This window comes from Vulpes lagopus, chromosome 9 (assembly GCF_018345385.1).
Source record: "Vulpes lagopus strain Blue_001 chromosome 9, ASM1834538v1, whole genome shotgun sequence".
Taxonomy (NCBI): domain Eukaryota; kingdom Metazoa; phylum Chordata; class Mammalia; order Carnivora; family Canidae; genus Vulpes; species Vulpes lagopus.
In genome coordinates, this window is record NC_054832.1 from 6,640,052 (window position 1) to 6,662,019 (window position 21,968).

General features: G+C 54.5%; 1 protein-coding gene across 3 annotated transcripts in view; it reads right to left on the reverse strand.

Annotated features, from left to right (window-relative positions):
* Positions 1–11,103: 11,103 nt before the first annotated feature.
* Positions 11,104–21,968, reverse strand: part of KHDRBS3 (KH RNA binding domain containing, signal transduction associated 3) — a 185,017-nt gene continuing 174,152 nt past the window's right edge. The window contains exons 8-12 of one of the 3 annotated variants that reach the window (XR_005989996.1): positions 21,723–21,884; positions 21,440–21,498; positions 19,454–19,603; positions 17,977–18,035; positions 11,104–11,182 (exon numbers count right to left, since the gene is read on the reverse strand). Coding sequence is in view for 2 of the 3 variants with exons in the window: in XM_041769545.1 (XP_041625479.1) it covers positions 19,512–19,603; positions 21,440–21,498; positions 21,723–21,884 (313 nt within the window). In the remaining variant the exon portion in view is untranslated. Of the gene's footprint in view, positions 11,183–17,976; positions 18,036–18,983; positions 19,604–21,439; positions 21,499–21,722; positions 21,885–21,968 lie in introns of those variants that run through there. The other 2 variants (XM_041769545.1, XM_041769546.1) reach the window with 2 other exon arrangements.

Sequence of the window (21,968 nt, forward strand, 5' to 3'; positions counted from 1 at the left end):
GTGGGTCACCGAGCTTTTGCTGGGTGAGGGTGGCTCGCATCTTACCTGCAAGGACCCTGAGCAACCTAGACCCCGGGGACCAGCCAGTCCAGACCCAGCCCCGAGGGACAAGCCAGCTCCACCGCACGGACTTTTCTGCTTACCGGAATCCGTAATTCCCTTTTGGCTGAAAGCTTGTTCTGGATTTTCCAGACACACGTGCGAAACAAAAGCCCCCTGATACTCATCTCAAAAATCGGCGTAAGTGAGAATCCAAAGCACCTGCTCCATCCTCGTATGCAAAACGCTGGGTATGTTGCAGCTGCTCAAAGATTTGGGGGCCCTTCCCCTACATGGGGTTCCCGGGGGCTCCCACTTAGCCCCCTCACAGCTCCCCGAGAGTCGGACCGCAGGGGTAGGGAGATGGTAATAACGGAGCCGCCAGCATCGACTCGGCACCGCGACTCCGAGTGGAGCTCTCCGTGTAGCCCACTCGACGGAGGGGGAGACAGGGGTTCACAGATGTGATCCCACCTGCCCCTGGCAACGTGGAGAGACCTGAGGTGAGGATGGGGCTTCCCCAGGCAGTCCAGGTCCGGAGCCTGTGCTCTGCGTCTCAAGGGACACGCGTCCTTGTGATGGCATCTCGAGCAGTCACAGAAGCGAGGAGTGTGCGAAAAGCACTGCTCTGGAAATCCTGGGGGGCGGGTGGTGGTCAGATCCGGGCCCCAGCCCTCTCCGCTCACGAAAGGCCCACCTGCCCCCCTCTCCTCACCTCTGTGCGCTCCTCTCCCCTCTAGGGGCCTGAAAACCCATCTCCCAGGATTGGCAACGTTTGGTGCATGGGGAGGAGGCGGAGGGCAGGAAGGGAGTAGGAATGGTGCTTGCTCCCTGGCGCCCTGAGCTCGGGGCAGGAGCCCATGTGGGAGCACACGGGTGGGTTGGCCCACCTTAGGGGGGCGCGCTGGCCACCACGCAGACCAAGGCAGTGGGGGAAGATGCTCCTTTAGCCACAGAGAGCCTCGCGGGCAGCAAGTGGCAGGAGTGTCTGGGGCTGGGTCCCTGGGCAGCCCGGGCTTTCTGAACTGGCCACTGCTGGACAAATGTCCCTCCACACTGGTCTCCAGGAACCAGGCTGAGCCAGGAGGGTTGAAGGGGGGACCTTGGCTGCAGGGCCATGTGTGGGTCCTTGCTTATCTCTCCCTGCATGCCCCTTAGATGATCCTGGAGTGGGGGGGTGGTGAGAGCAAGCTTTGCATTCAAACAGGTGCTCCTCTCCAGGATTCTTGCTAGAGCCCTGGGCCTCCAGGCGGCCCTTCGCCCCCTTCCGCAGGGCGGTCAGCTGCCACTAAGACGTGGATCTCAGATGCCGCTCCCCCAGACTAAACCCCCAGGGGCCCTTCGCTGCTTCAGAGTCAAGTTCTAGCTCCCTGGCAAGGCAGCCAGGTGTCCCTGGGCTTCTAGATAGGCCCCTACCCCACCCCAGCCCGGCCTCACGGCCTCCTCCCGCACAGACCCGCTCGTATCCACTGCGCACTCCCCATCTCTCCACATCATGCTCTGCTCCCGCTGCTCTGTGCCTGGCTTGGCCTTCATTCTCCCGCCTCAGCCAACGCCTCCCAACCCACGAGATGAAGCTCAAGCATTACCTGTTCCAGGAAGGCTTCCTGGTCCCACCTTCCTGCCTTCTGCACCTGCCGCCAGGCTGATGGGATGCTCCTGGGTGTTCTCCCTGAAGGTCTTCTCTCTTTTTTTTTTTTTTTAAAGATGTTATTTATTTATTCATGAGAGACACACACAGAGAGAGGCAGAGACACAGGCAGAGGGAGACGCAGCCTCCCTATGGGGAGCACAATGCAGGACTCGATCCCGGGACCCCAGGATCACACCTGAGCCAAAGGCAGGTGCTCAACCACTGAGCCACCCGGGGGGCCCCTGAAGGTCTTACCCTGCAGTCACTTGAGCCTTGCAGGTAGCCCTACTCCCTTTTTGCCTTGGCTGCTGGGATGCTCAAGAGCCCATCCCAGGCTTCATGGGGTGCATGTTGCTCTCCAATCTCACCATCCTCTGGCTGCATCTCATCATCTGGAGCCCGCTTGCTCCCCTGGGGCCCCCCTACTTTCTCATCTCTTCCTTCTCTCCTCTTGTGCAGCCCGCGTGCAGGAAACCATCCCCAAACCCTTCCAGGTGGAGCGGTACCAGCAACAAAACAAGTGCGTAGAAATTACAGAAATCCACCCGCTTCTATGGATCCAATTACATTCCTAATAGGGACAATACATTTCTCCTGAGAGGCGAGGAGACGGTCGGTGGTATTTAAGGGAAACGAAAAACAAATTGCTGGGGCTCCTTCCTACAGCGCACCCGCCGCCCGCCGGGCGCTCTCCGCAGCAGCCTTAGACACCGGCAGGAGGTCCGCGCCAAGGGGTGGCCTGAGTCGGCCCACAGCTCCCCGCTTGTGAGTGGGGCCCGCACAGCCCGGGTCACAGCTGGGCGCCTGTGACCACACTCGGGGGCCCGGGACCGTGTCAGGGGTGTGGGGTGGCTTCCCGCTGCCGCCCTAGCGGATCTCCGCGAACCTAGCGGCTTGTCGCGGCAAGGCCCGACGCCCCGAAAGCCCAGGGTGAGGTGCCCCCCCCAGTCTCCCCGGCTACCATTGGGGCCCCCAAAGTTGCTGAGAAAGTTCTCGGGCGGAGAAGCCGTGGCCTTGCTCTTCCGGCCTCTGGAGGCCCCTGCCTCCGAAGCTCCTGGCTCCAGCCTCTGATCTGTCCTCACGCCTCCCCTCCTCCCTGTGACCCGGACACGCTGTGGCCTCTGCTCTGTCCCCCTGACCCTTGGGTTGACGGTGGGTCCCCGGGCGGCCCAGGATCGCCTCCCCATCTCAAGGCCCTTGGCGGAATCACGCCTCGCAGGGTGATGGTCACGGTCCTGGGGACTGGAGTGTGGGTGTGTTGGGGGGCAGGGGGCCCCAAAGCCAGCCCCAGGAGGGGACTCGGGTGCCGATGGTGGATCAGGAGGTGACCCGGGACGTGCTGGGGGAGAAGAGGAAGGAAGAGTGGGAGGAGGCCCAGGACAGCTGAGCTGCTGAGCGGTCGGGCTCTGTCCCCTGGGACCCCCGAGAAATGGGGTGAAGCAGCCTCATCGGCCGAGGCTTCTCCTGGGGCAGGGGTGCTGTCCCGTGTTGGCTGCAGGAACCTCTGCCATCCGGCCTCTGTGCGGCCAGAGAAAGGCAGACGGAGCCCCGCAGGGCCGTGTCCAGGGACCCGCCGCAGGGGGAGCAGGGCCCCAGAGGTGGGGGGGAGCCTGGGAGCCGGGGACGAACTGCAGGGTGCGGGCGACACTGTAACCCCGCGCCCCGGCCTTCAGGCTGGAAGCTGGCCTGTCTGCGGGCCTGAGCCGGAGGTGCAGTTGGATGCGACAGTCGCGGCTTTCCACGCGACACCCCCCGGGGCTCTGCGCATGGCTCACCTAGAACCTTGTAGAAGCTCTAACTGCCCAGGGCGGTGGGGAGAGCGCGGACCTCGGAGCCGCGCTGGGGAGAGGGACTGGGAGTGCAGCTCCACGGGTGTGGGGGGCCCTGACCTCTGGGTCCCCAGCCCCGGCCTTGGCTCTGCTCACCCTGGGGTCCCGGGGGCTCGGCCGACGCTCCTGGCAGCCCAGGCCCTTCTGGACGTGCGGGTTTGGCCTCAGCCCTCTGGCCGGGGAGCTAGGGAGGGGAAGGCACATCTGTCCTTACGTGCTGGGCTGGCGGGGGCACCTGTCACTGTCCCTCACTTGCCACGGGCAAGAGCCAGATGCCAGGAGCAGGGGCATGTGGCCCCATCCAGAGCTGGGGGACCCAGGAGGCACGGACATGAGGTCCCCCCTGGATTTGGTCTGAGCGGCGTCCTACCCCCCGGGCCGAGCAGCGCAGGCCCCACGTGGCTCCAGGGCTCCCCAAGTGGCCCCAGGGAAGGGGGCCCGGCTCGTGGCCCTGGGGACCGGCCTGGGGTGAACACTGAGGGGGCCGGCCCGGCGCCCCGCCGCCCCCGCCCCGGCCCCTGGGCTCTGCTGCCGGGGGAGTATTTACAAAGCAGGTCGCGGGGAGCGCGCTGTCTAAAAATAGAAAGTCATTATGAGCAGACAAGGGTCTGTGCTCCACTGGGGACAGCTGGGACAGCTCGGTGGCCTTCTCTGTGCGCCGCTCTGCTTCCCTGCCCGGCCCCCTCCTCTTACCCCCCCCCTTGAGGGCTGGGGACCTGGGCCAGTTGGACCCTGTTACCCTTTGATGCTCTCAACTCACCCCACGGGGTCGGGGCATCACTCCAGTTTGTCAGCCGAGGACACGGGGTATCTGGGTGCAGGACTGTCCCCAAAGCAGGAAGCCCGGAGGCCTTAGAGCAGAGAGGGGTGGCGGGTGTGTCTTGGGGGGAGCATCCCTCGCACCACACACAGCACGTCATGTCCCCCGGGGCATCGACTGTGGGGACAGATGCCACACGCCCTGGCACCTTGAAGGGATGCCAGGAAGGGTGGGGTCCCTTTCCTGGGGAGCCAACCCCGGGGAGCTTGGCCCCAGGTTGCTCCCAGGCTGTGCTCAGAGCTCTGCCCCCCCACCGGCACCCCCAACCCCCCAACACACAGCCTGCCCGACACCTGCTGGTCCCAGAGGCACCGACCTCCATTGCCCTGCAGCCGCGGCCCGGGCGCTCCCAAGGAGGGCAGCCCTGGGCGAGAGGGCCGCCCTGACGCACGTTCCTACCACGCCCGGCACAGCCCCTGCGGGATCTGGAGATGCTGAGGACCTGACCCTGAGTCCTCCCTCTGCAGCTCCCCCTCCTCGCAGCCCCTTCCCCTCCTTTCCCCTCTGAGTCCTGGAAACATCCCGCTGCAGATCTAGGCCTCACGGGCAAGCACACTGGGCAGTGGCTGGGCCGAGGGCCACACGTGGGTGTCTGCCCCTGGCTCTGGCTGCCGCCCCTTCAGAGGTCCAGGCTGTGTGGGGACCTGCGGCCCAGCCTCTCTGTGATGAGCTCCTTGTCCTGGATTCCGATCCCCCCGTGCCCCCAAGCCTGGCATCCCGTGAGCTCCTGCCCGGTGCCTGCTGGAGCCCTTCAGCGGTGGATGGAGGGCCAGCTCCCTCGGATGGGCAATTGCTTCTGGAGCCTTCTGATCATGAAGCCACGGAGAGGGCCAGAGGCGGTGCTGAGCAAGGGCAAGGAGCATCCCCAGCCCCAGGAGGTCCTGCCTCCGCAGCTGCAGCACCGGGCAAGACAGCTGCCAAGCAAAGCACAGGAACCAGAGACCTCCGGGGTGCCAGAGTGGGGGAGGCGGGGTGCTGGGTGGCCCTGGTGACGGAGGGTCAGATTAGGCCCTTACTTCGGTGGCGGTGTTTCTCCTGGCCCTAAGCAGGATCCAGTGTGGCGAGGCCCCCCTTTCTCACCTGCAGGGGCTGCAGGGGCCAGGTGCCCCGGACAGGCTTGGGGGGCATCAGCCAGTCAATGAGGGGAGGGCAGGCGTCTCCCCTCCGAGTCCGGAGCTGCCGGGGACCCAGGAGTCCGGCGCAAGGGAGACTATGTGCGGCTGCGAGGTCCAATAACCATCGTATCCTGGTGCAGCCAGAGGGTTGCGTTGCCACGTTTTCTGGCTACCTTGTCTCCCTCACGCCACACAACGGCGAGTCGGGGGGATGCTCACTGCGGGGACCACGGATGTCAGAGGCCAACAGTTACCAGCTCCCCCGTGACCAAGGCAGGCTGGGTGCTGGGTGCGAGGGGACGGGGCAAGGGGTGCTGGGGCCACACCAGGGCTCGTGCCTGGGCCGAGCGGCTCCATGACCCCGGTGTACTACGGGTCACGCAGAGAGCGGGCTGACGCTGCGGATCATCTGCTCGATTACGAAAAGCCAGGAATTCAGGTATTTAAGGGGAGAGTTGGTTGGTAACAGATGAAAATAAGCCGAAGCACTGCGTGAGCCAAAGGAACCTTGTTGGCTGCGCAGAAGCAGAGGACCAGGCGTATCATTTAATACTGTTTAATGAAAAGAAGAATTTCTCAAGAGCATCTCCAGTTTGACCTCAATTATTCAGTATTATAGATTTGCAGGAGAAAAAGATCTGAGGGAAATAAATATTCCGTAATACAATTGCACCATTTGGTTTAAGATGGAGACATTAAGTCGTGGAAGGAAGAGCTCACCCCAATCGAGGCTGCGCAGTCTGAGGGATGATTAATGCAACAAGTGTTTTTCACTATGAAAATACCTTATGTTGCCCATTATGAGCTCGTATCCCTCCCCGTCTAGAGAGTTCAGGCCCAGAGGCCTACACGGCTCCTCCATCCTGGAATCTTCTGGATTTAAACCACCCCCCACGGATGCTCCGCAGACAGCGCTGAGGCCACGGGGGCCAGAAGTAGCTCGGGACTCAGCTGCCCCGGCTTTGCTGGCCTTCGGCTTCCCTCTTTTGAAAAGCTTGGATCTTGCTCTGTGATCATCTTTTTGGCATTTTGGAAATCATGAGCCTCCCGCCTGCAAAGGGAAGCAGATCCAGGCCCCTGTGTCTGTGCAGTTTTGTTCCAGGGATGAGTCCTCTTTGGGCTGAAGCTGCAGGCCACTGCCCCGGGTGGGGGGTGAGGGGTGGGGAGTGGGGGCGGGGGGCTGGCTTTTGAGAATGAATTAGCACATCACAGCGCTTTGTTTTGGGGGACATCATCCTGCATCTTGTTCACCAGAAACACTGCAGTAGGTAGAGAATCTAAACGTTCTCTGGGGTTCTCTGTGTTCCTGGTTTTAGAAGATGTGCCTGTGACCCTCCTGCCACCTCTCCTCCCTCCGTCCCCGAGCGGCCGAGGGCAGGCCCATCCTAGAGCCCTGCGCCCAGCACGGCTGCCTGGCAGCAGGTGCACAGCCCGCGCTGCACGAGGGAATCAGAGGGCCACAGTTAACACTGTCCCTTCGTCCTGCCCGGGGCCCAACTGTATGGCCACCAACCCCACGCTTCTCAGAGTCTCCCGACAACAGTCTGGGGCCCTCATGAAGAGTGTCCGTCTTAGACATGAGAGCTCTAAGACTCAGAAGCCCGACGGGGAAGGAGAGAAGGCTGAGAAGGCCGGCCTGGCTCTGGAGGCCCGGCTGGGGAGGGGACGTCAGGGCCTGAAACCCAAGCGGCCCGACCTGGAAGAAATGGGCAGAGGAGCTACTGGCCCAGCCTCCTGCTTCCAGCGGGCTAGATGGTTGGGGGCAGAGCCCGGCAAGCAGCTCCGGGGGGGAGGGGGGGCCTGGAGAGAAGAGAGCCAAGAGGAGAGCAGGGCTTGGGGGGCGGGGGAGCCGTGGCTCTGGAAGCATCGCAGGTGGGAGATGGAGGATGCACAGGGGAAACAGAGGCCAAAGCCCCCCTGAGGGGCCTCGGGGGTGAAGTCGGGGCTGGCGGGGCGGCAGAGGCTGAACCCTGCACGCCAGGGACACTGCACGTGGTGGCCGGGGGGCTCCAGGCTCCCCTTGCTGCTGCCAGGGCAGGCGCTGTGACGGCGGCCTGACGTGGGGGCCTCGGCCTTCACCTGACTGGGCGCCTGCTTGTGTGCTGAGCGTGGGCGACGGGGGAGGGTGGCCCTCAGGAGGTCACTGTCCCAGGAGGGGATGTAGATGTGATGGCTGAGGCCTTTCGCACCTGCAGGATGGGGAGGGGGGTGTCTACACCACAAGGGCCCGCGTGTGCACGTGTGTGTTGGGGTGTTTCCACGGTAGTCGTCAGCTGATACGTATCAAGCGCTCACAGGGTGCGGGCCTCACTTGGGACGGCCCCTTGGGAGGGAGACGCTACCTTCCCTGCGTCGTAGGTGGGGACACTGAGGCACAGCGACTGGGCAGGGGGGTGGCCAGTTTCCAGCATCCCGGCCTCCTGGCATTCACCCCCTCTGGGGGTCGCGGCCCCTCGTGGGTGTTGTCGCCTCCCACCGCAGCAGGGCTGGCGTGTCTGCCCCGGGGCCTGTGGGGAGGTGAGGCCCTGCCACTTCAGGGATTAGGGTGCAGACGGCTGTGGCTTGGTCTCGTGGGCCACTTGCTCACGTGGGGAGGCCGCGAGTGGCTCTGGGCTCCAGCCCGCAGCATGCAAGCCCGGGAGAGGCTGAGTGTTGGGGTCTCCAAACTTCTGGGCCTGGGAGGCCCCGGGGCAGGACTCGGTAAGCCGCAGCCCGGTGTCCCCACGGTGGGGACCCTGCTCCTGAGGTGGCTGCAGCAGGAAGGCCGGAGCCAGGGCGGCTCGGGTCAAGGGCAGGCCCTGGACAGGAGCGTGTGGCCGGGCTACCCGGGGCGGGACACAGGCCGTGGGGACGGCAACCCCTAGAAGTCACCGCTGAGCAGGGATGGGGGGGGCTGAGCTCCTTCTGCTCAGAGCTTCGGCCCCTCGATGCCCGGCACCCGCCCGGGGCGCTGCGCCCAAGGCCCGGGTCACCAGCAGGAGCCACCGTGTCGCCGGCCGCGCCCCCCGCGGGGCCTCGGTGCAGGTGGCCCTGGGCCAGGCTGGCTTGGGACCCAGCAGCGACGCCGAGAGGCCCGCGGCACCAGCACCGGATCGTCCCCCCCAGCCTGGAGGGCGGCGGCCGGGGCTGGGGGCGCCGCTGCGGGCAGGAGCCCCACGAGGAGCTTCCTGGGCGGTCGGTGGGAGCCGCTTGCCCTTGGCTGCTCCCGGCCCGAGGGGCCCCGCGGGGACACCGCAGGCCCGGGCCAGGTCCGGTCACCCCACGGCAGTGTGTCCTGGGGGGGGCGCCCCGGAGCCAGGAGACCCGCCCACGGAGCCCGCGCCGCCTCCTCGCGCCCGGGGCGCTCCGTGCTGCTGGCACCTCCCCACCCCCACCCCTGCTCCCGGGGCGCCCCGTGCCGCCGGCACCCCCCCACCCCCACCCCTGCTCCCGGGGCGCCCCGTGCCGCCGGCACCCCCTCCCCACTGTTGGGAAGCCCCGTGCTGCTGGCACCCCCTCCCCACCCCCCATCCCGCTCCCGGGGCGCCCCGTGCCGCCGGCTCCTCGCACCCCACCCCTTGCTCCTGGGGCGCTCTGTGCTACCACCCTCCCACCCCCCACTCCTGGGCAGCCCCTCTCCACCCCCCTGCTCCCGGGGCGCCCGTGCCGCTGGGCCCCCCCAGGGCTACCTGCAGCTCCCTGCCCACCCGCCCCGCTCACTGTGACCCCACTTCTTCTCCATCCCTCTGGGCCCCGCTCCCATCTCTCCAGGTCGCAGAGGCCTGCGCCCTTGTCCCTGCCGGGGGTGGGGGGTGGGGGGTGGGGGGTGGGGGGTGGGGGGTTGGGGGGTGGAGTGGGGGTGGGGGCGGGGTGGGGGTGGGAGAGTTTCTCAGGGGCTCCGCTGCCAGAGCCTGTGCTCCCCAGCAGCCAGGCCAGGGGAGGACCATCAAGGGCCCCCTGGAGTCGGGGTCCCCAGGGCTCAGCCCGGGCTGGGCTAGCGGCATTCCCGCCTCCCCTCTGCGGTGGCCTGGGGGTGGGGAGTGGGTCTCCACTGTCCCTCTGCCAGAAGAGGTACTGGGTCCCGCTGCTCTTCCGCTCAACACCCCCCAAAGCCCCCATCAAGTAAAGCTGGGAGGTGGCCGCCACCCCGAGTTCACTGGAGGCTTCCCCACCCTGCCCCCGGCTCGGTGCATGCTCGCCCCTGGCATCCCCGCTGCTCCTTGGCCTCCAAGCCCGTTGCCACCTCCGCACAGGGAGGGGGGTGGGGTGGGGGTGGGGTTGATGCGGCTCTTCTGTCAGCTCTAGGTCCCCGCTGTGACCTCGTCCTTCCTCTGCCGCACAGGGTAGCATCTGACCCCCGCCCCTGCCCCGTGACTTGGCTCTCATGGTCCTCACCAGCGCTGCCGCCGATGGCCTGTCCCCTGCCCTGGAAAGCCCTGGAAAGCGAGCGCCTGCAGGACGGCCCCCCAATGGCTGGGCAGTGCCTGGTGGAGGAGCGGAGGAGCGGCCTTGACAAGACCTTGAGTGTAAGTCCGGGAGGCAGCACAGTAAGGGGCCAAAGTTCTGGGGGTGAGACAGGACAGGGGTTGGGAAGCTCTAGCCCCGGGGATTCTATTTGCAGGTTTAGGGCTAGTGCCCCTGACTCAGTGGGCCAAGGCTGCAAGCAACTGAGGGAGCTCAATTTTTTTTTTTCTATCTACAACAATCTGGCTTCTGTCCTAAAGTTCCTGATTGCTCAGTGAGTTTCACACAAAAGGGTCCCTGGAGCGGACTGTCACTGCCCGTGGGCGCCCACCTCCAACGCCCTCCCCAGCACCGGGCTCTGGGTCCCTGCACTTCTGAGACGCTCCCTGTGCATCTGACCAATATGAGCGCGCGGCTGCGGAGCGGAGAAGGCTTGGAGGCTGCATCAGGAGAGGAGGAGGAAAAGCGAGCTTTCTCGGAGGTTATTCTGTGCTTCACACAATGCTCCCCCCAGGGTACGGGAATGCCTGGAGGAAACGCGTCTCCTGACGTGGGACAGTGACAGTTTCACGACGCACAAGACATGGTCCCGAAATTCCAAGACTAGGAAACACGTTGTGTGAGCTCCTAGCAGAAGGAATGGCACATCCTCCTGGGGCAGATTGAATTAAAATCCCAAAGCACCAGTGTACGAAGAGAAGGAACCGAATAATACTGTCCACGGGGATTATGACCTTTATGCTCCCTAAAAAATTACAGAGGCATGAAAATCGGCTTCCTTCCCTGGCAGCGCCACTCTGCTTCCTATAATTAACCTTTTATGTGACAGACGACTTCTGGCCTAACACGTCCCTATTTACCACTCCGTAACTGACACAGATAACTCGCTTTCAAATCTGGAATATGTATGGGCTCCGGGCTTCTTACAGTGAGTCGCAGCCGTACGCGGTTCTCAAGTGTGCAAAATTTAGAGCTTGCTGACATAACAAGACTTTGTTTTTCTAGGTTTATAGTAAAGTGCAGGAGATTGAAATGGGCAGCCTTTATTAAGTGACACACAAGTCATCTGTTTGTTGTTGTTAGGAGACCACAAAATAAGATGGATTCTCTTTCCTTTTTTTTTTTTTTTTAAACAGGCTTTCCAAATTAAAAAGCATACCATTTTATAAAACATTTCACAGGACATAAAATTGTGGGAAAAAAATTTCAGGTGATTTTCAAGCTCCCAAGTGAATTCATGTACTGACTAGGCACGTTGGTGAGTTGACGATTCGTAGGCCGTCCAGAATTCGAAGGAAAGCTCCTGAAAGAGAGGAAAATGAAATATATTTGTATACATCAAGAAACTAATAATTATTTATGCTCTGTTGGGGATGGCAGGACGTAGGCAGAGGAAGGAGGCAAGCAGAAACTTAATAGAAATAAGGATATTTATGGAAAACAAGGCAAAATAGAATCATAGAAACTTAAGAACATAAAATATTTGTGTTCAGCGAGGCAGATGAATGGTTGATTAGCATGAGGAGGATCAAGACACTTTCCATTGCATTTACGGGTCTGATTTCGGAATGGCAATGCTTTGTTTTACACAGAGCCTCTAATATCAAAATGTGAAATGGGTCAGTCCTTGCCTTCCTGTCACCTGGGATGAGACTCAACTTTCAGATATATTTACAAGTTTTTATTAACTGACACCAAAGAGTGTATTTTGATGTGCTACCCAGAACACAACTGTTACTACCAAGTGGTAATCAAGAGGGGAAAAAGCCAACACAACCACAACGGAAGGAATGGCCAGGGCCAGGGGGCCAGGTGGGCCACTGGCCCAGGCTTCGGGGTGCGAGATCGAGCCGCACAATTTAAAGGCTAATTCTGCAAAAGGCAGACGTGAATGTAGCAAATCTACTAACAGGGGGTATTGTCTGGTTAATCGACGCGGACGATGTGAACAGCGTGCCGGGCTCGTTCTGGACCTTGGGGCCACCTACGGGCAGTTCCAAGTCAGGTGTTTGCCAATCGAGCGCCTGCAGCCCGTGCTCCCAGAGTGAGCAGAGAAAAGGGTTCTTTTGGCAAAAGAAGAGAGGGAGGGTCCTGAGGAACCGGCAGGAGCTGGGACACAAGAGCACAGCAAAAGGGGGTGAGGACCCCGTAAAGTCACACCACGGGCCCCTCGGAGCTGATGCGTGCAGGCTCAGGAGCGGAGGGAGCCCCCCAACCCCAGACAGTCTCAGGAAGGGCCCCGGGGCCACCTCTGTCAGCTGTCCCTGTCCCCTCAGATGTCCCAGGAGCTGCTCCCACTGGGCCCGGCGCCCCCGCCTGCCCCCGCATCCACACGGGGATCCGACCCACCCTGTGCCACCCACCTCCCTGCTGGGCGCTTTGACCCTTCCAAGCCCACTTGGGAGAGTTTTCGGTGTGGCACAGGTGCTAAGAGCTGACGGTACTGAACGCACGCAGCATGCAGAGTTCAAGTTTCCTTCAGAAGAGCACACTAAGTGATCCCAATACCTCTATGGGGAACAATACAGTAATATTCATAAAAAATGGAAAGGCTCAATGAACCTGCTTCCGAAATTCATTCCTATGACGCAAACCAACGCGTGCCGTCACAGAGGCGTAGGGCTATGCTTTCTAGCCCTCTTTCGTGAGTGTAAAATACTGGAGTGAACTACACATCTGTCAATACTTGTTTAAATTGTAAATCATGTAACTACTATTCAGCCAATGAAAAGAAAAAGGTAGCTTTATAGTATAACGTGAAAGAAAATGAATTCCAAGATATACTTGAGGGGGTGCCTGGGTGGCTCAGTCGGTTAAGCATCTGCCTATGGCTCAGATCATGATCCCAGGGTCCCGGGATCAGCCAAGATATACTTGAAAAGGAAACGGGGCAGGAGTAGAAAACAGTGTACAGTTATGTATGTAAAAAAAAAAAAATTAGAAAAGAAACACATGCTTTGCGTCTGCATAGATGATCTCTGGCAAAATACACACACAAGAACCCACGCAAACAGCTGCCCTACGGGTTTGGGGCAGGGGTGGGAATGAAGACCGACTTTTCACTGTATACTCTGCTGCAGTTTCGGGTTTTGTACCGAGCACGTGCACTACCTATTTCAAAAAGGACATATTGTGGCCTTCCAGCTTCACATTTCTTCCCACGGAAAAAGCCAATGGTTGCAGAAGTAACTGTCTCCTTTCCACTGAGAAACCAAACTAATAGTGCAAAGTGCCCCATGCTGGGATTTTACAAGTTACAGGTCATCCCCTGCTCCTTCACCCACTGCCTCCCTCATTGGTCGCACACGCAACACCTCTCAGCCGCTGCTGCGGGCCAGGCTCGATGCTGGCGTCTGGATGCACAAGTCAAGTAAGACATGGTTCCGTGTTTAGAGAACCTCGTCTTGCAGTTGGTCAGAAAGACACCTCAACAAGGAGGGGGGCGCATCTAGCTCGGGGAAGATCCCTCCAGCCCCGCTCACTTCCCAGGCATCTGCTCATTTATTCTGTTTCTGCATTTTCAGGCCTGTCAGGTATGAGGAACTGGTGTTAGGCAGCAGACACGGAGGTGTGAGTAAGACCCGGATCCTGCCGGGAGTGGGGTCAAATGAGATCTTTATGTCTCTCTCTCTCCATCCGAATGACACCATTTAAGCACCAGTCAAACTCTCTCCAACTTCACCTCTAACTCCACCTGGTCAGGCCAAGGACGCCCTGATCCACTTTCCTGTACTATGGAGACCGTGAGCCACCTGCTTCATTTATTCCCTCTCGTGTTCGACTGCTTGTTCATGGACCCCTTCCCGGGTGTCAGACCTGGGACACACGCTAAAGAGGTCTATAGGGCGTGGGTGGAGAGCCCGGTGAAGGACACCGTTTCTGCAGAATTCAGGCAGTCGCAAGGGTTCTCGGCAGGGACTGGCTACCCAGGCCTGATGTGGACACAGTCCCCGATAAGGGGACGGGCTTCCAGGACAAGGGGAAGCCTCAGAGTTCAGCTCGAGGTTGGACAGATCCTAACGCCTAGCTGTGCCACGAGCTGGGTGAGAGGGGTAGGGAAGCATGATTTCAGGCAGGGGATGACACACACAGGAAAGCACAGAGAGGGATGCTCAGTGGCAAGGCTGGAGGGGCCTGGAGGTGGGACCAAGGCCACTTGGGGGGCTTTGTGTGCAGAGCCAAGGAGCCCCAGCTCCACCCCGAAAGCCACGTGGGCCCATCACTGAAACTGAATCCCGTTGAGACTCAGCTTCAATCGGATGGGATTTTCCATTAGACACAAGGAGGATGCAATTTACATTTGAAAACGTTCTACAGCCTTTCTGAAAGATGGAAACAGAATCGAGGCAAAGTAGACTTTGTTATTTTAAATATAATGATAGGCTTTTTTCCTTTCTATCCGTACAAGACACTGAGTATCAATGTAAATAGTAGATATTTGCATAGAAAATAACAAACTTTATTATTAATATTCATTACCCAAACCCTATAAAGTGGCTGATATTTTGGTTAATTAGACTTTTGATTACATTTTTTTCTCCAAATTATTAGTTTTAGACTCTGGGATTCATTTCTCTGTACACAGTGACCAGAGGCACTGTCTAATTTTGAGTTAAACCAATGGAGCCAGACCAGCTGAACTGCAATCCTATTAACAGGAGTGGGGGCTTTGTTTTTGTTGGGTTTTTTGGTCTCTGCTAACTATTCCTAACCATCCCTGACACTGTGTGTTAGGAATCCTATTGATCCACTGACAATGTCACTCTCTCATATTCATTGACTTGCTGAACACTTACTCTGCTGAGAGGATAAAAGGTTAGGGCCCTAGTTTTTAAGACACTCTGTGTCTGGATAGCAGATCAATAGCCAGTGCAAACAGAGGTTTGTACAGAGTTCTTGTCTGAGCGGAGACCGACAAGGCACTTTCTCTGCCTAAGGGGATGGAGAAGGGCAAGCCAAGAGGTGAGGAGGATGTTAGAGTTGGAAACAGGGTCACTGTGTTTGAGCTTCTTTGCAGGATCTGTGAGACCCATCATTCTGTGCCCCGTGCCTCCCAGACGGCATCATCCGTTGCTATCTCTGATTACCTTAGTACAACATGTCTCCTAGATGATCCTACTTTCTTATATAATTCCATGTATCTACATAAATCAACAAATAAGAGCGAGTACCTACATTAGTGCTGGACGTGTTTCTACTCCTCCTACAGCAATCCTAAGGTAGCTAGCATTACCGTGCCATTTGGGGTGGGGAAAACTGCCATCTCGACCTCAGTTCATAGAGGCTGAGTTACTTAACCAAGGTTATAAAGCTGGTAAATGACAGAGCTGGGATGCGAATGCTTCCTGGAATGGCTTCCCCTAGATGGTTATCTCCCTCTGGTGCTCATGCTCCTGCTGGCACTTGTCCCACCTCCAGCCACCTGCTGGCAGACAGGTCTCTCTTCCACGCGCCTGCACCTGTCCTACCAACTCCTTCCCTGCCCATCTCCCTGGTAGGCTGTTGTGTCTTCAAGGACAGGACTCTGTCATCAGCGTTGTATTTCCAGTGTCCGCGGCACAGCAGATGTTACATCAATGTATCTGAATGGATACTGGTACTGATTCAACCCAGAATATCTTGGATAGAAGACGATTCAGAACCTAAATACAGTCAAAGAATCTCTCCAGGAAGGAATCTGGACCTGGGGAGGAGCAGACAGAGGAGGGAACACTTCGCAATGGCAATGTGTTGATGATGCTCAGTGTTGCAGGAGTTACTTTCAGGGAGACCGGTAACATGAAGATTAGCCCCTGCTCATAAAGAGCCTTTGACCCGAAGGGGCAGTCAGTGCTAGTCCAGACCACGGCTAACGACGACTCTGAATTAAAGTGGATGGTTCAAAATTGGCTCTACTGGTTGCAGGGTGTGTGAGTTTTTTACATAAAGTGATCTCACGTTTTGAGGCTTAAGTGTCTTCCTTTGTAAAGTAGAGACGACACTTACCTTCTTGTAGTTCTGAGGAATCAGTGAAATCATTTATTGAGAGTGATGAGCTCATGCTTGGTCATAATGGCAACTTGTAACAACCTAAGTCATATGACATCCATACTAAAACGAGTAAGTATAAAGTAAGCATGTGGCTTCAGAGAGGGCAGACGCCTCATGGCCTGGTGTAACTGGTGAGGACGCCATGGAAGAGCGGGCACTGGGCCAAGCCCTACAGGGCGGGCATGATTTCTGAGGGTGAAGGAACAGGGGCCAGCACGTGTAATTTGTCAGGCTACTGCTTCCAATCCATCCTGAATTACTGCCGTGTAAGGAAGGTCCACACTTAAATAGCACCCCCGGGGCCTCCTTTGTGTCTAGCACAGGACTCATGCTCAGTACACGTTGTAAAATGAGAAAAGAAGCGAATCCCAAGGGGGTAGACAAAGGTTAGGGGAAAGATCTGGGAACTGTGCAATGTGCTCTGAGGGGCCGGAGAAGACGGCTCGTCCACAGCAGAGTCTTCTCGTTGAAATGGGAAGAAATAAGGCTTGGCAGGCTATGTGCCAAAAATGGGAAGCCCCTGGAAGCCAAGCAGGAGGACTCTTGTCTAATAGTATTCCTGGTGGTTCCTGACCTTTCTGGCTCACAATCCCTTTTTATAGTCCAATGGAGCTATGGATTCTTTAAAAAATGAAAATAAACATGGGGCATCTGGGTGGCTAAGTTGGTTAAACACCTGCCTTCAGCTCAGGTCATGATCCCAGGGTCCCAGGACTGAGCCCTGCATTGGGCTCCCTGCTTAGCAGAGAACCTGATTATCCCTCTCCTTCTGCCCTCTCCCTCTGCTTGTACATTCTCTCTTGCTTTCTCCCTCTCAAATAAGCAAGTAAAATCTTTTTTTTTTTTTAAATAAACATAACATAGAACAATATTTCCTATGAATGGGCTCTGAAGACCATCTGAGGGTTTAACCTCTAGGGCCCTATCTATAACCTCTCACTTAAGAAACCTACATTATTATTCAATATGCTACTACCCCCCTCCAAAACTACTGAATAGGGATGGAAGTAGTGAAAACTTTCAATGTAATACAACATATTGAAAAAAATGCATGATGTGTCACATTCTCTTTCTGTGCATGGAAAGCCCCCGAGCCTCGCCAAAAAACTCAAAACCAAAAATCTTATTTTGGGCCATGAGAAAAGAAGAGAACCATTTTCTTCCTAACAGTAAGTTAATTATTTCAGGTTAATTTTGGCTATTGGAGGGGAAAACAGCTCAGCTACCTCCCCCCATACATATTAAATATGGATATTGATCTTGACAATTAAACTTCACATTACTGTTTCACTTTCCAGGTTACAAAACACTCACAATCTTAGCTCACTCAATTCGCAGTAACAACTACACGAGCTAATAAGCATCACTCTCCCTGTGGTGATGGCCAAAGGCACACAGTCAGGGGCAGAGCTCAGATACAAATACTTCCAAAAAAGCAAGACTCTCTGGAATGTCAGGGCCTAACTAGTGTTTCTGATAGTTTAGAAAAACAAAAAACCGAAAAACAACAAGGATACCTTGAGACCAGACTAACGATATATTTCCTTCACATATTCCTAAATTAAAAAAAAAAAAAAAACTTACGAAAATAATTTTATAAGACACACGTTAGAGTACTCGTCTTACAGAAGTAATAATTTGGTTTGCCAAATGCAGAAAGGACAGCAAAGCACACGCACAAAACCAGGCTCTGACAAGCCTAAGATAATTATTGTCAGAAATCTGCAGCATACCACTGTAGTTTTTCACCTATAAATATAGAGAGAGTACACAGAGTCAGTTTTTAAGAAACTGGAGTCATATTCTACATTAGGCTGGGTAAACTGCTTTTGCTCCTTAATAGTCTGGACATTTTCCCCCGTTATTGATGAGGCTTCTATCTGGGTTGCAGAAAGGAATCCTGAGTATTAAGTGCGGTGGTGACCTGCACCTGTGCCCTCCGCAGGGTCGCTGCTGGTGCTGCTAATCGGAACCAGCGTGGGATATCCGCCATGTGACTTTAGATAAGCATGAAATTGTCTTCATCTCCCGTAACACATCACAGTAATTGGAACAAAAGGCGCTCACCTCTGCTTGCTCCTCGGGCACAACCCGTGTCTCTGACTTCCCACGATGGCTGACATTTCCTAACAAAAGAAAAGACCTTTTTACTCAAAGAGAAGGAAATCTCTTAAGAAACAAAAATTACACATTTTACATAATCTACAATTAAAAAAAAAACAAAAAACAAAAACAAAACCTTAAGCCAAATGATTAAAGAATAACTTTATTAAATATTTGTCAGTTTTAAGAAGTGCCCTCAATTACTAACCACAGAATGTATTACAAACGACTAGTTATGAGGTTTTACATTTGTTTAATAGGGAAGAATCGGCCCCAATTAAACTGACTGAACTAAGGCTTTTTAGATTACTAAAACAAATTAAACTTTTTAAAATGAGAATTTAGGTGATCTTAAAACCTCTCTAAAATGGATAATGAAACTTGCCAAGTTGTAATCTCCCTGGTTTTATTAGTTATATTAAGATAAATTAAGTGAGATTAAAATCTTATTTGATTTATTTACCTTTGACAATGAAGACCGTTTAAGGGTTACACATCCTCAGCCTTGGCGAGTGCGACCTCAAATAGTCAAGTCAGAATGTCTTTAAAAGCTTTGTGCTTAGTGCTTCCAGCATGGAGCGAGGTGTTCATTAAGGTACCAAAATTCTCATAAAAAATCCAAAGTTGCACTAGTGAAAAAACGCTCAACAAGATGAAAACTGATCACATCTTTTTCAGAAAATCAGTAATTATTTTAAAACCAGTTTTTAAACAAGATTTGGTTTTGCGTCGTTTTAACGTGCTACTCACGCAGCGTGACACCATGTGGACTCTTTAAACAGCATTTAAATCTACGGTGAGTAGAGAATGGTACATTTAATTTTATACCATCTTTTAAGTCAGTTGTACAATGTTTAGTGTGACCCTTTTATGACAAGCGTTGTTAAATGAACTCTTTCCCTGTTTACAACTATTTATGAAGGCCTTTTTAAATAAGAGAAACATGAAATTGTTAGCTCACACACACGGAATTTCTTTCAAAAGTTTATTTAGTATCAAGCAAGAGAAGACTTTGCTCAACACTACAGAACATTTCAAGACTTGAGTTACAAAAGAATACCACATTATTTGCACTTGTAATTGGCTTCCCTTTTTACGCATGTTGGCAAGAGAAAAAACTAGCATATGGCTGAAAGATAAAATAACTAAATTGCTATGGAAACCTTTAAAATGAAAGGTGAGGCTTATGTTAAAAGGATGGATTAACATATTTAGTAAACCTAGTTTTTTGTTTAACACTAGTTAATCAAAGTTATTTTTTTTTCCTTTTGATGACCTATTTTTTCATATACAGACTGGAAATAACAAAATTTTACATGTCTTTTTTTTTTTTTTTTCTGCCCAGGTTGATGTTTCCACAAAGTAGTTTTAAAGTTCCATCCATTCAGATTTTAAGCATTTTGATTTATTTAAAAAGGGATTGTTCATAGAAAAACATTACTTTGAACAGTACACAGGACTGGTGGAGACTGGCTATTTCACAACACCAGACAGTACAATCAGTATCTGCCGTAGGGCTGGTCTCTGTAGACGCCCTTCGCGGTCCTCGCTGCAGGTGCCTTGTGTCTCGAGTTAGCCCAGTCCTCTTGCCCTAAAATCAGGAAGATGAATCACAATTAGATCATTGCCATGGATCCCACTGGCTTCATTTTTCAGAATCTAAGTTAACCCTGAACCAGGGTTATATTGAAGATATACATCCCTGATGTACTGGGGTGGGGAGAAACCAAGGGTATTTACTTAGAGAACAATTACAAACGTGATGGAAAATGGTCATCCCACTAACAAAACCTATCGGTATGAGGAAAAAATGACTTCTGTATCTTAAATGGCAACCGACTTGGCAAGAACTTTCTTTCTGGTCACTGGTTTAACACAAAAGCTCACAAGCTCAAACAGCAAACTGAACTGCCTTTTGCTAAACGGTAAGACATTTATGAATGGGAAAAGGATCACTCAGATTTTTTTTTTTTAACAGCAAAAACAGAGAAAACACAGATAAAGGATTTGTGCAGGCAAAAGGAGACGTGGGGATGGGCAGAGCGGAGGAGAATCCTGGTCACCACGTCTCCCAGGTCCTTCCACAGCCAAAGTGAAGAATGGAAGTCATGGTCAGGGGAAATGTGGCCTCGACAATACTTCCTGGGTACCACATAAACATAATGACAGGACGTCAGATTTCACTATCATCATACTAAATCCGTACCGGACAAGCGTACGAACAGCAGAAGGCACCCTGTCATCTAGATCTCCTGAAATTCAACACCTGTTCCATCTCAGCACTTTCAACGAGCCATCAAAAGTCTGACAACAAAGAGTTAACGTCTCTGCTGCAACATACAGCAATTTAAAAGCCCTGTGTCCACCGAGACCAATTTAAAAAAGGCTGTGAAGGAAAAATACTTAAAATGACCTGGTCTTTTGATACAAACATGCAATCAACGTCATTCCCTCAAGCTAACTTGCATCCATTTAAGTAGACAGCATTCAACAAACCAAAGTGTTTCTCTTAAGTGTTTGTTACAAATAACAACAATAACAACAACAAAAATATCCAAGGTGAGGTCATCACGGCTTGGGGCAGGTGATATAACAAAATGCACTTCAAAAGGAACACCGGAAAATGGTTTTTCAGTTATGTTCAGAGAAATGTCAGAACATCCATTAACCAGAATCCTGATTCACTTGCACTGGGTACTAGGCATTTATCAGAGCTTTTGCAACTGATTGAAGCTTCCTGTTCTCTGATCTCTTTGCCCTCCGGCAAAGGAGCTTCTCAGTATCATGTTGCTGCCGCCAATTCTTTTAATTAAACCTGTCCTCCTTCTGCATATTGAGACTTTGGACATGGATCCCCCAGCATCTCTACCAGCTCCCACTGAAGTAAGCGGGGGCTCAGCTGTCTCCCCGGAAGCCGGAGAGCGCCTTACATCCCTTTCCTGGCTCAGTGCTTCTGTAACCTTTATGGAATGACTCCCACTGTAACGTTTTTGGAGGGTTTGCGATTGGAGATGAATTAAAATATGAAGATGGGGGTGGGCCAGTCCTTTGAGAGCTGCAGTCTCGACAGCTTCATTTCCCTCCACTGTCAAGAGGCAAAGACACTTCAAAAAGATCCGAGCTATCAAGTGTCTGCAGGCTGGCAAACGACTCTATAAATGAGAAAATCAGCACAGGGCAATCAACCCAAACAGAGAATCTAAGTTGAGGATGTGAATCTAGGCAATCTTCTAAGAGTTTTTAGTCCTCTTTAAATATTAAATTTAAATCTTAGAGGAGTTTCCGAAAATAGCAAGATATGCACAGAGGAGCCGAAAGGAGGCTGGTGTTAGAGTCAGAAGGTCTCCCCAGTTAGGGTCCCGAAGGCGTTTCTACGACCACTAACCCGCTCCGTTCCTGGCTCACGTCGCTCGGCCTAGTTACTCACCGTAGGAATCGTAGGCCTCCTCGCTGAGTCCATGTCCGTAATCATAGTAATCAGCACCACTGCAGTGAACAAAACACACACACACACACACAAAAGATGAAAACAGGCCACAATATCATGACTGTGAGTTTAAATCCTATTCAGTGAAGTATCCTAAAACTTAGAAGAGACAGCTACCCCAGGGCAGGGCTACACACTGTAGGAAGGAAGTCCCGCTGATGGCTGAGATCCGCCCCAGAAACCTCAGACCTTAGGAATCACCAAAGGTTTCCCACCCGAATACCTAATAAATGCGTCTGACACGTTAGCCACAGCAACTGGCCGGTGAGCACAGAGTGAGTGTCCCCTGTGCGTGACGGATCCGAGGCCTGCGTGTCGTGCAAGGGCAGGGTCTGCACAGACGGTGGGTGCGCGGTGGACAGCCTCACGCCCGGGGCCCGGCACCCTGGGAGGGGAGAGGAGGGAGAACCACGGGTCTGCCCGCCGGAAGGGAGGCCGGGGCTCCCTTCCTCCTTAGCTCCTGCCGGCC